The 13,537-nt window shown below is 37.5% G+C and overlaps 3 protein-coding genes across 4 annotated transcripts; 1 reads left to right on the top strand and 2 right to left on the bottom strand.

The window, feature by feature from the left end:
- The first annotated feature begins 1,657 nt into the window (after positions 1–1,657).
- On the top strand, positions 1,658–5,327 carry PANK1 (pantothenate kinase 1). Of its 2 annotated transcripts, XM_008223611.3 has the most exons (10): positions 1,659–1,943; positions 2,058–2,252; positions 2,730–2,776; positions 2,870–2,986; positions 3,393–3,512; positions 3,613–3,707; positions 3,796–3,889; positions 4,076–4,207; positions 4,370–4,482; positions 4,794–5,327. In XM_008223611.3, exons 1-10 carry the CDS (start codon positions 1,781–1,783, stop codon positions 5,017–5,019), a joined length of 1,302 nt encoding a protein of 433 aa, XP_008221833.1. In that variant the 5' UTR covers positions 1,659–1,780; the 3' UTR covers positions 5,020–5,327. The 2 variants fall into 2 exon arrangements, with proteins under 2 accessions (XP_088901528.1, XP_008221833.1); XM_089045402.1 differs by lacking the exon at positions 2,870–2,986 and having other exon boundaries at positions 1,658–1,943.
- Positions 5,328–5,617: 290 nt separating this feature from the next.
- On the bottom strand, positions 5,618–9,068 carry LOC103321776 (uncharacterized). Its single transcript, XM_089045400.1, has 6 exons — positions 8,895–9,068; positions 8,178–8,323; positions 7,945–8,094; positions 7,364–7,490; positions 7,080–7,219; positions 5,618–6,339 (listed from the first exon to the last, which is right to left on the bottom strand). The coding sequence occupies exons 2-6, from the start codon at positions 8,310–8,312 to the stop codon at positions 5,887–5,889; spliced, it is 1,005 nt and encodes a 334-aa protein (XP_088901526.1). The 5' UTR covers positions 8,313–8,323; positions 8,895–9,068; the 3' UTR covers positions 5,618–5,886.
- Positions 9,069–9,302: 234 nt separating this feature from the next.
- On the bottom strand, positions 9,303–12,085 carry LOC103321775 (putative nucleoredoxin 1). The gene is made up of 4 exons (XM_089045399.1): positions 11,750–12,085; positions 10,983–11,462; positions 10,382–10,858; positions 9,303–10,242 (listed from the first exon to the last, which is right to left on the bottom strand). The coding sequence occupies exons 1-4, from the start codon at positions 11,843–11,845 to the stop codon at positions 9,592–9,594; spliced, it is 1,704 nt and encodes a 567-aa protein (XP_088901525.1). The 5' UTR covers positions 11,846–12,085; the 3' UTR covers positions 9,303–9,591.
- Between the last annotated feature and the right edge of the window lie 1,452 nt (positions 12,086–13,537).

Genomic DNA, 13,537 nt, shown 5'->3' with positions numbered 1-13,537 from the left:
CTAACGAGTGCTGGACTCTAGACTTACCTATAAAGAAACTAGGTCAAATTGATTGAAGTCAACAAAACCATACAGATCAAATTGACCGAAGTCAACGACCCCAGATTTGAAAGAGGGTTAACAAGCTGAAATTTTGATCAGTAAATGGCACGTTTTAATAGCTTCAGTTGATATAAATAATTAATTAATAATGAGCAATAGGAAAATATAATATTACAATTTTGCATTTTAATTGGAATTTCGAATTTGGGTTGGGTGTAGTGGACATCCAAAATAATGAAAAGCTCGTGGTGTTTTATGATGGGAGTATTTTTTGCTTATCACTTTAAAACATTTTCAACCGATGTGTCGAAAGTGTCATATAGACTTCTTAATGGAAAGAGAGGATGGTGATGACTCATGAGTTCATAAGAAATTGTAAGATCAAAAGAGGCTAGTCCTAAATTGATTTAGTCTCTCTGCTGAAGTTGGTAATTTTTAGTTAATTTAATTTGCAATCCAATGCATGTAAAGAAGGGAATTGTGGAGTTGAGGCAGGGAATGGTGTCTAGAGTTGCGGCAGGGGGAATGGTGGCTAGGGTTGCTAAGGGCGGTGGCTATAGAGAATAGAGCCTCAAGGGTGGGGGTGGGTCGACAATGGGGGAGAGAGAAAGAGAGAGTTTTTAAAAAATGTTATTTTATTATTATTTGACTTTATTTTTTGTTTTCAAATACTTTAAAAAATTAGAAAATAAAGAGCTAATTATGACTATAGTCATAGACACGTGTCAAATTTTTAAGAGGATTATGAGAGTACACATTGAGTTAAAATAATTAGCAAAAACACTCATGTTTTATGATAATGTTGTAAAGAGAGAGAGCCAAGACAAAGAAATAGCTGGAAAACAATGGGATTGGAATATAAATATAAGCACTACTATTAATACACTTCTCTAGGTGTTGGTGGGAATCAAGGAACTAACCAATTATTGACTAGCATCTTATCACAAGTTCTATACATAATAATAACATGGATGATGTATCTTTTTTTTTTTTCTTCCTTTAACAAAGGTCAGGAAGATTACATGATTTATGATTTGGTAAGCAAGAGCATCTAAAATCGAGATATTAAAATGTTACGTGGAGCTTCAACGTTTTAATTTAAAAAAAAAAGCATCACAAATTTTTGTAATCAAACGGGCTATTCCTATGTGGATTTGTTAAAGACGCAAGTGCATCAATGTTTTTTTAGAATAATCGATAGTAACTACTGATGAAAAGATACAAATATAAAGTAATTACGGTGCCAAATATGGACAAATATTCTTTAATGACAAAATGCAATAACAAATTGAATTCATCTGAAGTGATTACATATGAATATTGTTAGAACAATAAGTAGGAAAATATATATATATATATCCAAATAAAAGAAGGGCTTTAAAATGAAGATGGTTCTGAACTTCCGATGCTGCCAAAACCTAATTAAAGCCTTCCGGTCAATAAATAGCATCTCTCATATGGGTGGAGGGGAGAGGACAAATTGATCTCCCATTGAAATGACACAACTACCCTCGACCAATACCCAAATACCCAATAGGAAGGCTTCAGGGCGAGGGTAGGTAGGTACCGAGGCCAACGAACCCTTCCCCCCCAGGAAAGTCAAAAGGCTAGAAATTTAACATCAACAGAGTGATCGAGAAAATCCAACGCATGGTATTGAAGTTCGGTGTGAAAGGACCACCAGCAGCAGCAGCCACCAAAAAAGCACAAACGTTTATAAAATGGCTCCAAGGCAGAGATGCAGCAGACTGCAGACCAACAAGTGCACAATTTGATTCGAGGTGCAGGAAAAGCTAAAGGAGAGAGAGGCCGAGCCAAAATGGATATTGTTGAAAGCAAACATATTTCAGAACCCATCAAATCGGAAGCTCAAATTTCCCATCTTGCTTTGGATATTGGAGGCAATTCACTCTGAATCTTCATAATCTTCTGGCCTCTGTTAGATTTCTGATTTCTTGAGTTCCATTTACTCATTTCTCCTGATTTTTCTGTTGTTTTCTTTTGTTTGTTGCCAGGCTCTCTGATAAAGTTGGTTTATTTCTCAACAAACAGTGATTCTTCTTCTTCTTCTTCAAAGGACAGTGTAGCAGTTTCTAGTGGCAATGAAGGCCGTCCTGTTCTTGAAGGGAAGCTCCATTTTGCGAAGTTTGAAACCGCCAAGATAAATGATTGCATAGACTTCATTCGGTCCAAGCAACTTCGCCATAGTGGTATGTTTCTTTCCTTTTTATCAAATTTGGGAATGTTTGCTCCGGGGATTAATTTTTACTGCTTGAGACTATTTGAGCTTGTTTTGTTCAACCAAGTAATGAGGTTGGAATCTTGGATTGAAACTAGCATTTTTTATTGGTTCACGAGCTTCTGAACAAGTGTAAGCCATACTACTCTTCTGATTTGCTTAACAGCAGCTGACATTCATTGTGAAAATGCCCTCCATCCTTGTAAGTAAACGTTGGAGCATTGCAACTTCAACAAAAGTACCCTTATTTTTTATTGAGGAAATCAACCCAGTTGAAATTTCCTTAGTCTTGAAAGATTTCAGCTTCCAAAAACGAAATGTGAAAGAAGATGATATTTTCCCTGAATATGGCTGTTCATTCTCTCACACTCAGCTTCTTTCAGATGCACTGTAATTTTTGTTATCATTTCTGCTACTTCTGGGTGCTTATGGTTGTAGATTATTTCAGGCTTCCAGAAACATGGGGCTCCAGCCGGCGAGAAGTGCACTATTAAGGTAAAAATGATTTTTTACCTTGGCCGTACTATATGATTGTGGAATGTGCTTTTGGAGTATGCGAATGTATTAACTTGTGACAATGGTGAGAAGGCCACTGGTGGTGGGGCATACAAGTACACGGATCTCTTTAAGGAAAAGCTTGGGATTTGTCTTGACAAGGAAGATGAAATGGACTGTCTTGTGGCTGGATCAAATTTTCTGCTTAAGGTGGGATCCTAATACCACATACATAGATTGGTATGTACAAGTTGGTGCCTTTCTTAAGTCCTGTCATGTGTTGCATAGGATGTGTGGGTTGGGATTGGCAATAGCGTGCACAAGACGAGAGGAAGTAACTTTTTTTTGTTTCAGAAGGAAAAGAAATGTGGATGAGTCATAAAATGTGGAACTTGCAAAATTCAGCTACTTCTGTAGAGATATTTATGATTCTTTGGGATACTGAAATATATGGCTTATGTGCAATATAGATTCATTAAAAGAGTAAAAAAAAAAAAAACAATCCCTTTGCACTGTTTCAGTTACAGAACTGGCGACAATATCATTGACATTCTTTTTTGCATTATGAGTTCCTTGCCTGACAATAACATTCACATTTTGATTGTTATTTAAGTAGGCAGTTCACACCGAAGCATTCACATACATGGATGGTCAGAAGGAATTTGTGCAGATTGACCATGATGATCTATATCCCTATATGCTTGTTAATATTGGTTCTGGTGTCAGTATGATCAAGGTATTCTCATAGTAAAAATCAGATGCTTTAGTTACTGAATTAGCTTCATATATTTAATTTTTAAAGGCTTCACAATGTCGTCTGTGTTATGCTTATATAGGTAGATGGACCTGGTAAGTTTGAGCGAGTAAGTGGAACCAATGTTGGTGGCGGCACCTTTTGGGGTTTGGGGAGGCTTTTAACAAAGTGCAAGAGGTATACGCTTTCTCTTGCTTATCTTTATAATTATTGATATTCTTGTTATATGATTTTCTTAAGAACCAAAGCTGTAATTGTGTCTCAGTTTTGACGAGTTGCTGGAGTTAAGTCATCGGGGAAATAATAGGGTGATAGACATGCTTGTTGGGGACATCTATGGTGGAATGGACTATACAAAGGTAAATGCATATTCTTGATAGACAGGTCCCTCTGTCGATTAGTATGATGAATTATTTCTGGTTTTGGTATTTCTGTATGTCAAGTTAAAGGGTTCTTAAATTTAAAAGATAATGAGGGGCTTCTAGTTTCCATTAACTTTCATCTCATGTTTATTAACTGCAACCGTTACTTTCTGATGATCGTAGATTGGTCTTTCATCAACCACCATTGCTTCTAGCTTTGGCAAGGCAATTTCTGATAACAAGGAGCTGGAAGATTACAAACCTGAAGATATCTCTCGATCCCTCTTAAGAATGATTTCAAATAATATTGGACAGGTAAGTCATCACCTGTTTAAGGCATGGTGAAAAACAAATGACTTCCTTGCAATGAATAAAATTTCTTTAACTATTTGATTATGTCAACCTTTACCATAAGAGTTAATAACTGTTTTTGTCAGCATGCCTATCATATTGTTTCTTTATTTATCTTGTCTCCAGATCTCATACTTGAATGCACTGAGATTCGGGCTCAAGCGGATATTTTTTGCTGGATTTTTCATTCGGGGTCATGCTTACACCATGGACACGATTGCTGTTGCTGTTCATTTCTGGTAATCATGATGGATTTTCTTTTTCTTTTTCTTTTGCAAGCATCAGAACTGATTCATGTTCCGAATATAAGTATAAATTATCTAAAAAGAATCTTCAAAATATAAATTTGATCCCATGCATACAATGCCTTGTTGATGCCACAAAAATGGTCCTTTCTGGGTTGTGAGCAGATTTGCTCTTCCCATTCTGGCCTCAGGTTCAAATCACCAGGAAGGCCGTCATACTCTGCCTGATTTGGCTTTGTTTTTACTCTTCCATTTTTTCCCATGGTTTTGGGTTAAAATGTCATTCATTTGATCCTTCTTTGCAGGTCTAAAGGTGAAGCAAAAGCAATGTTCTTAAAACATGAAGGATTTCTTGGAGCTTTGGGTTCATTCATGAGCTATGAAAAGCATGGCTTTCTTAACTTGAAGGTCCACCAGTTGGTGCAACAATCTCCAGTGGATGCATCCCGTGGAGGAGATAAGATTCATGATCCACCAAACGGGGAATTGAATGAAAATCAAAGTATAGATTGCAGTATCTGCCTGTCATAAAAGTTTGCGTTAGATTTTCTCCTCCTGGAGTTTGGATACGAGAACTGAGAGGCAACTCTTGGTTGCCTTTCTAAAGTCTGAAACTCAATGACTCGAAACTTGCGTAGCATATGTAACATTGTCTATAAAATTACTAGGGACATGTTTGCAAAAGTGAAGAAAAATTCAGATGAAAGAGAGAGAACTCATATATTGTACACTGTAACTTATGTGTCGTAAACATCTGTCTAGATTTTGTAATTTGTATTTCTTTTCCAAAATATTGTAACTGCGCTTCATTATTCAATAAAATGAATTCCTGACTGTCATTGCAGGCTTTTATTTAATTTTAGCTTTTAAACTTTTTTCTTCTTCCGCTAACTGTGCCAGTGTGCAGCAATTTTCCTCTGGTTTTTATTTTTCCAGAATCAAGATTTATTCCACTTATTATGATTTTGGGACACAAATACTAAAAGAAAGAAAGCTGTCATTCGGTCATAGTCGCAGGCACACACGTCCTTGCCCATTGCACCCGTTACATGTATAAGTTCCAGAGAGATAAATGAGAACAAACACACATACAAACCATCTAATTTGATGTTTGCTGCAATTTATGACATCATCTTTCAAAGGAACGTTGATTTAGCAGATAGGTGGATACAACAAGAAGTTTTTGACAAACAAGAACACTATTCAACATACACGAGGATTGAATCCTTGATCTCATCCTCCACCCTCATCTAAAGGGAGAGGAGTCTCCACTGGGCTGAAGGGCCATTACACTTGACAGATACAAGAAATATTGATGGACCTTTTACATATCAACTTCCATAAATAGGGAATACAGATAAGGAGCTTGCATTAGTTACTAACTAAACACAAGTTGGATCATTTGGCAGTCGGTAGCCTCCGATGATATTGCTTTGCATTTCTCCTGCGCAGGGCCCATCTTTCTTTGATGTTAGATACATTATCAACCTGACTAAGTATTTCCTGCTCCTGAGACATTTCAAGCTCTTTATTAGACTTCTCAGGGTTTAATTCTCTTCGTATTCTGGCAGCTTCAGCAAGCAGATCATTTATCAGCATCTCGGTGGTCTTGCTGGTGATACCCCTTAGATACCAAGAAATGGGAGGGGGTGGAACAATAGCTGGCTGGATCAGTTGCTCCAAGCTGACCTTTGATCCAATCCTCCCTTTGCCTCCAGTGCATGAATGATAATCTGTCCATGTCTTGGGTTTGAAGGGAAAGCAGGTCTTTTCATCGACAAAAAGAGGTTCCACTCTCCAGCAGCCTTCAAATCTCTTCATAAACCCTGTTTTGACTTGCTTGAACTTCATCTGGCAAATGTCATTCTTAGATATTAGAGAACCGATTTTCCCATGGCATTACAGAGATCATTTATACTTAACCCAGTCATGTCCTACATTGGATATAAGAGCAAATTAGGTGGAGTAATGAATTACTGACCGGACTGTTCCAGAACATTACTTTCTACACTTTTTTTTTTATACCCAGAAATTAACCAATCCACATGGCCGCCCCCCCCCAAAAAAAAAATCTTGGGAGGCAGGAAACACTAGCAAATAGCTAGGTAGGTACCTTCGGGGGTTTTTGAACCTCAGACCACATGGGAGCAAACCATGGGCCTGCACTTCTAACTAATATATGTAATGCAGACAAAATAAAGTATAGTGGAGATCCTGAATGTGATGGGTCAACATCACAAACCTGATATCCACTTCATGCAATGCCACTGAAAATGTGAAATGCCTTTTTTTGGGTGAAATGAGAAGAGTAAACTATCAGAAAACTAGAGAATTTAGCTCTGATCCACAGATGGGGAAAATTGAAGCTTCAGCAAATTGGTTGAAAACTGCTTCAAAATATCAAGTAAATATAGCAACAACAATTGTATAATATGTACTTGATCCATATACACTGTTTCCGTCACCCACCAGGCCTAAATAAGTGTTGAGGCTTATGGTACGCACATGTATGACAGAAGAGAGAGAATGTGGAATAGCAACAAAGAAGCAGTTCTTAAGTCACAGCAACAAGAAGATGATCAAGTCCTTACTGAATGGTCTTCTCTGTTTTGATCTACTAAAACATGAACTGCAATGGTCCCTGACCACCAAAGGAATCTCCATAAAGCTGCTTGCTCAAGTTCAACCACCTGCCTAGAACCTTCATCAACCAAAACTTTTCTGGATATCACTTCCTGGGACAGATACCTAACTTGTCAAATTGGCGAATACACTTTCATATAAAAGAGTATGCATCATGATAGGGGAGTAGGGAAAAAAATAAAAAAACGCCCACATAGATCGAATAAAAAGAAAGTCAATTAAATAGTATCACTTGCCTTAATATTCTTGAAAACCCTCTTATTGTCAGGGTCAGTTACAATGTTATATACTGCATCTGGGGGCAACCCAACATTGACCCTCACACTGAGGTTGCAAAGAGAACCTTTTGGTACACTGACCTGTAAAGAGTAAGAATATGTTGTGGCTTAAGGTTAGTAGATACACAGAGAAGCAATAAACTCTTGAGATGCTCCTTCCAAAAGAATGGTGGCATGATATTTGCAATCACTAAAACATTCTTGTTGCTGGCCTAAATTATTTCTCTTAACCAGCATATACTACATAAAGTATCCATGTTAAAGGAACAGAAGCATGGTTTGCTTGCTACACACTAACATTTAGTATATACATGGAGCATTGAGTCAAAAATCAAGACTATACATGTCAGAACCTGATTGATATGAAATATTTATTTTCAAAGGACATGACAAATATTACTTAAAAAATTGAATTAACATTCTTTGACGTCCATTACCAATCACATTTGGCATACAACAAGCTTACAACAGGACAAAGCCAATTTAGTCCCACACCAATGGAAACTAATTCGGTAGAGGGAAGCACATCTCTCACCTTTATATCTGGTGGTTGATCAGCCCATGAAGGATTTTCTCTCCATGCCTGCAACTGCTTCTCCAAATCAACCTCCAAAGATGTAGCCTTTTTAGGGACAGAGATAACTGTTTTCACTCCATCATCTTTTGCCAGTCTCTTGAGCTGCGACTGTTACATTAAAAGGGTATTAAATCCACATATCAAATCAATATCCATAAGAAAATCACAAGCTTTTAGTGAAAATGACTGACCTTTAGACAATTCTGCAGCTTGTGAGGAACCTGCAGAAAAGTTTTAGAAAACACCAGATCAAATGCCTTGAGGTGCCCATTTTTCTCATTCTTGGTGACGTTTACGCTTGTCGTGGTCACCTCTGTCTCGCCCATTAAAACTGGAACTGTTTGGAAACACCAGTTCAATGAACATTTTCATTAATTTCATAACTTGCACATGGGAAAGTAAACATTGACTTGGTTATGTTAGCTTATAACGGTTGCCTACGGTTTAACGAAAATTAGAAAGTAGTTAAAGACAGGCTAAGATGTTTTAAAATCCATTTTTTCTTCTTCTTCATTTAAAAATTAGTGCCTCAAGCCAACAATCAATCAAATAATAACAAAATTCAGTGGCCATTCTATATCCCAAGCTGGTAAACCGAAACACTGAATACATATTTGTGACCAAACTGAATTTGATAAAAACAATTCGCCATCTGCATTGCCCATTAACATTTGTAGCAAAGTCAAGACCTTTAGTAAGGCAAAATCAAGAAAAAGCATGACCCATCTCAAATTCTAGAGAGACAAACAAAAAAACAGAGCACCGAGACGCACATAAACTGGAGAAAGAAAACCCCATAGCACGGGAAATTAAAAGAACCCAGTAATGATAGCTCAAGAAGAATAAACGAGCCACAACTGGACTAGATATTAAGCAGAGAGATAGAATGAAATGAATGGTTCACTTACAGTTACAGAGAAAATCCAATCAGAAGAATATTCATTCCAGTCTCCAATTTATGAAGCTGATCCAAGAATCTGCTGTTTTTAATTCGCTGTTCATTTTTTGAATACTTTTGTTCCAACTTTCAACAGATTTTGGAGAAGAGCAAGCACGTGATGCACATGTAATACGCAGCCAGCACTGAAATTCATCACTCAAGTAATAATCTAATGGTGGCGGTACCTACTCTTTGGGCTGTGGACCCCATGAGCTAAGGCCAAGTGCGACAACAATAATTTGGTGGATGCCTAAATACGGGCCTTTCACATTCGAGGAATGATTTGGTCCAAGATTGTGGATCCCATATAAGCCCTATAAGTCCTTCAAGTTATTTGATCAAAATACAGAGAGTATTTGTGTGATTTCACATTCAATTATATATAAAGTCTCTTGTCACAATTTATTTATGAAACAATCTTGGGCAGAAAGTATTCTCATTCATCATCATGAGAATATGAGATAGCAGAAGGATATCCACCCTCAACATTCATAAGTTCAGAACACAACATCTCCACTCTTTTGGATCACAATTTTACATCATCCCATAAGCTTAAGCCTCTTGACTTATGTAATTAGCATAGCACACACAAACACCTTTGTATAAAGAGTAAACAGCCAGCACAGTTACAAAAACCAGAAACATACTGTAACTCCGATAAATTCTCAAACTTTCCGGCACACATCACCATCACAAATGTATCCCTCCATTGCATTTGGAGCATCAGCTTTTGTTCCTTCCTTGTTACTCAAAGCACATCTTGGGTGGAGATGAAAGTCACATTCTTTGCAGTAAAAAGACCAACCACTTCCTGGCTCCCTACACCAGCAAACATATTCGTGGTGAAGGACCCGTGTGAGCTCATGTTCAGCATGGAGTTCACTCTTCACTTTCTCAGGCCACCCCTTTGCTTCTTCCTCTAACTTTTCTTCCAAATGCTTCAAATGCTCTTCTGTGAATGGATATGCATCAGCTCCATATGCTTGTATGAGCTGCCGTGCTTGGGTGCTGAGTGTCTGGCCATTGGGGCTAATGGCCACCAATGCAGGAATGCCTTGGATTTTAAATTTGCGCTGCACTAATGCCTTCCTTGGATCACCTAGCGGGAGGGCTAACCAAGGCATGGTCAAAAAGAACTCTTTGAAGGAGGAATGATCACGATCACTTGAAATGAAGATAATTTCAAATGCACTATCCTTTGCCTTAATCTGATTGTATGCTTTTATAAGCTTAGGCATGAAAGCGCGACATGGGGGACACCAATGAGCTGAGAAATAGAGCATAATGTGCTTCCCAGCAAGCTCAGACACCGGTACCTATAGTCAAAGATAGAACAGAAACTTGAAAAACGTAATTAGAAAACCTCTCATTAATGACCATAAAGAAACCTTTGAAATACAATGGCATGGAAGATTAGAAAAGATTGGAGATTTTGAACCAAGAAGAAAATTGTACCTTGGAACCGGTCTTTTCAATCACAAAGTTTCGGTCCCCAGCAACCAACAGTGACTCCAGAGTCTGTTCTTCGAGTTTTGCCTTTGAAATCTCAGCAAGCTCAGCAATCTTCTCAGCTGTAAACGGGTAGGCTTCAATGCCATACTCTTCAATGAGTTCAACCGCATTTGGGCGTAAGGTCTTCCCATCTTGCCCGATTATAACCAGTGTAGGTACATTTTCAAGCTCAAAGTGGCGAGCAAGTTTTTCACAGCTCTTGGCCTTAAATGGCAATGCCAACCAGGGCGCTTGAAACCCTTCTTTGAAGTGTTCCTCTTCATAGTCTAGAGATATCAACACAATCTCAAAGTTCTCTCCTTTCTCCTTGAGTTTCTCATGGAACTTCAGAAGTGCCTGAGTAAAATCTTTGCATGGCTTGTGAGTATGAAGTGAGAAGTACAGGCCAACCATCTTTCCTTCAAGCTCAGATACAGGAACCTGCAAATACATGTACTCATGATCATCAACTATCTCATTCATGTAAAAAAGAAAAGAAAAGAAAAAGGAGAAACCCAATATCACAGAAGTTCTAGCAACGTTGGCATGGGACAAAAAGTTGTACCTTACTCCCTTCTTTCGAAATCAAATAATCCCGAGACCTAGAAACCAAGAGAGAACTCAAGGACTGATTCTCCTTAGCAGCTGCTTCTTGCTCTTTCAAGAAATTGATATTTTCCGCGGTGAATGGATAACCATCAACACCATGTTCCATCACAACTCTAGTCCCTTGATCAGTAGAAACCTTCCCATTGGCATCAATAATGACAAGATTAGGAATCCCCCTAACCTTGAACAATTCCTTTAAGCGTTTTCGGGCCTCCAAATCTGAAAATGGAATGGCAAGCCATGGCATTTCAGAGAAGTAGCCACTGAATGACTTATCATCTCTATCAGAAGAGATAAACACAACTTCAAAATCGCCTTTGGATGCCAAGTCCTGGTAGACCTCCACCAAGCTTGGGGTGAAACGGCGGCATGGACCGCACCATGAGCCAGAAAAATACAACCCCACAATCTTTCCGCTCAAACTACTGATATCAACCTACATATTCATCAAAGATCACCATGACCCAGAAAATCAAACAGAGTCATCTCAATCTGTTTTCCATATAATCAAATGTCAAAGTCAAAACTTGGAGATGAAATTGGGAAAAAAAGCAATTGCAAATCATTTAATCTATTGGGTTTCTTCTATAACACATTTAGATGAGCATTCTAATATTCCCAAACAAAATGCGAACACTTCGGTCTGCTTTTTTCTTCTCCAATCTCCATGAACATAAAGATGAAAACTTAATCAGAAATAATCAATTTCTGAGTATGGTTTACCTGGTCGGCGTTGTTGCGGACGAGGAAGTTCCTGTCCTCGGAGGAAAGCAGCGAAAACAGGTCGTGAACAACGCCGTCTTCGTCGCCGTTAGCCATGCTTGCTGAGTCTCTTGTGCTGTATTTTTGGTAATTAACTTCGCCGGGTAACTTTGTGACTTTTTGAGGTTCGTTGAGACCACTAATCACTGAATATAATAATGCGCAAACACGCAAATAGGAGCTGGCTGGCTAAGTGATAGAGTTGGATGCTTTTTCTGTGTTATTAAAATATTATCTCTCTCCTCCAATCTCCATAGAGATTTTCAGACTCTTTGTTTTTTCATTAAAGAATAATGCATGTTCTTTTTTAATAGGGTAATGCTAGAGGGACTATTTTTTTTGTACCACAATTGTATACCATCAAATGATATACAATTATGGTACAAAAAAATGATCTTCTTAGCATTACCCTTTTTAATAAGATAATGCTTATTGTTGAACAACAATAAATAAATATAAATCATGGCGCATAAAATCCCCTTAGACCAAGTCTTGTCACGTAGACAGCAACTTTTTTTTTTTGTTTTTTTTGTTTTTAGGTCCAGTAGACAGCAACTTGTATGAAACTGGGATTGGTTGGAATTTATCCTCCAAAACAATAATTAACAAAAGGATTTATGAGAAGAAAAAAAAACCTTCCAACAAAAAGACAGAAAAGAAAAAACTAGATCGTGGTTTTGTTAACAGAATATAATATTTTATTTTATTAAATAAAAAAAGTTGGCCACGACTTTGGGTCAAGGCTCCTTTATTTCGTGTTTTTTTATTGGTCAAGCTTTATTTCGTGTTTATGACAAAAATAAAAGGATCCTTTCCTGTGTAGGCCATGGGCCATGTCTTTTTTGCCTGCCCAACATATTATAAACACACGTTGGCAACATGCAAATAATCATCAATGGAAAAGGCAAGTATGAACTCTTATATTCATATCAATAGCAATATAACATGAGTGCTGTTATTTTCACCAAACTGTCTTATTTTTTTTATCAACTTTATTGTCAAAATTTTAAAAACAAATTTATCCATTTATAAAATTACTTTTAAGAACTTAAAAAAATATATTTAAAAATTCATATAAAGTAAATTTATTTTCTTTCACAACACAATATATTAGTTTTTAAAAAAAAAGAAAAAAAGAAAAGAAAAAAAAGCACGCTCAGGAAAGTTGCAAGATAGGAGAAAACAATCGCATATGCAAACCTGTACAACTGCAACATCAAGGAAGCAATGCGATGAACTCACCATTCATATGGCATTTCCCTTTTAGAATAAAATTTTAAAAACGAAAAGAAAAAAAAAAAGAACCCTCCCACCCTAACCCCGATGGCAAATTCCCCTTTATGGCCGCTGCTGCTGCCTCCCTCTTTGTTTCTATTCCTTCCTCCATCTCTCTTTCATGTACAAAGATCAATCTTATTTAACATCTGTTGTTCGTTTTCAAATTTTGCCCTTTTCTTCCTTAACATCAACAACGTAATCTTAATCTCAATCCTTCATATGGGTCGTCTTCATCTCCCTCAAAATTAAAAGAATAAAAAATAATAAAAATAAAAGATTGTACAGAAACCACCGGCCATCACGAACCTAGCACTACCTCCCTTAGTCGACTCCTCCCACCACGAATCCGTCAATTATATGAGCGGATGTGATTTGCAAATAAGACTTGCTGGTGTGATATGGATTGCAGGTCCAACTAAACCCCAGTCAACTTATGGTAGATTCACAATCAACTTGCATGTTCCTTGTTTT

The sequence above is a fragment of the Prunus mume genome, linkage group LG2 (assembly GCF_029339155.1).
Source record: "Prunus mume cultivar Tortuosa linkage group LG2, ASM2933915v1, whole genome shotgun sequence".
Taxonomy (NCBI): Eukaryota; Viridiplantae; Streptophyta; class Magnoliopsida; order Rosales; family Rosaceae; genus Prunus; species Prunus mume.
This window is presented reverse-complemented; position numbering and strand designations above follow the sequence as displayed.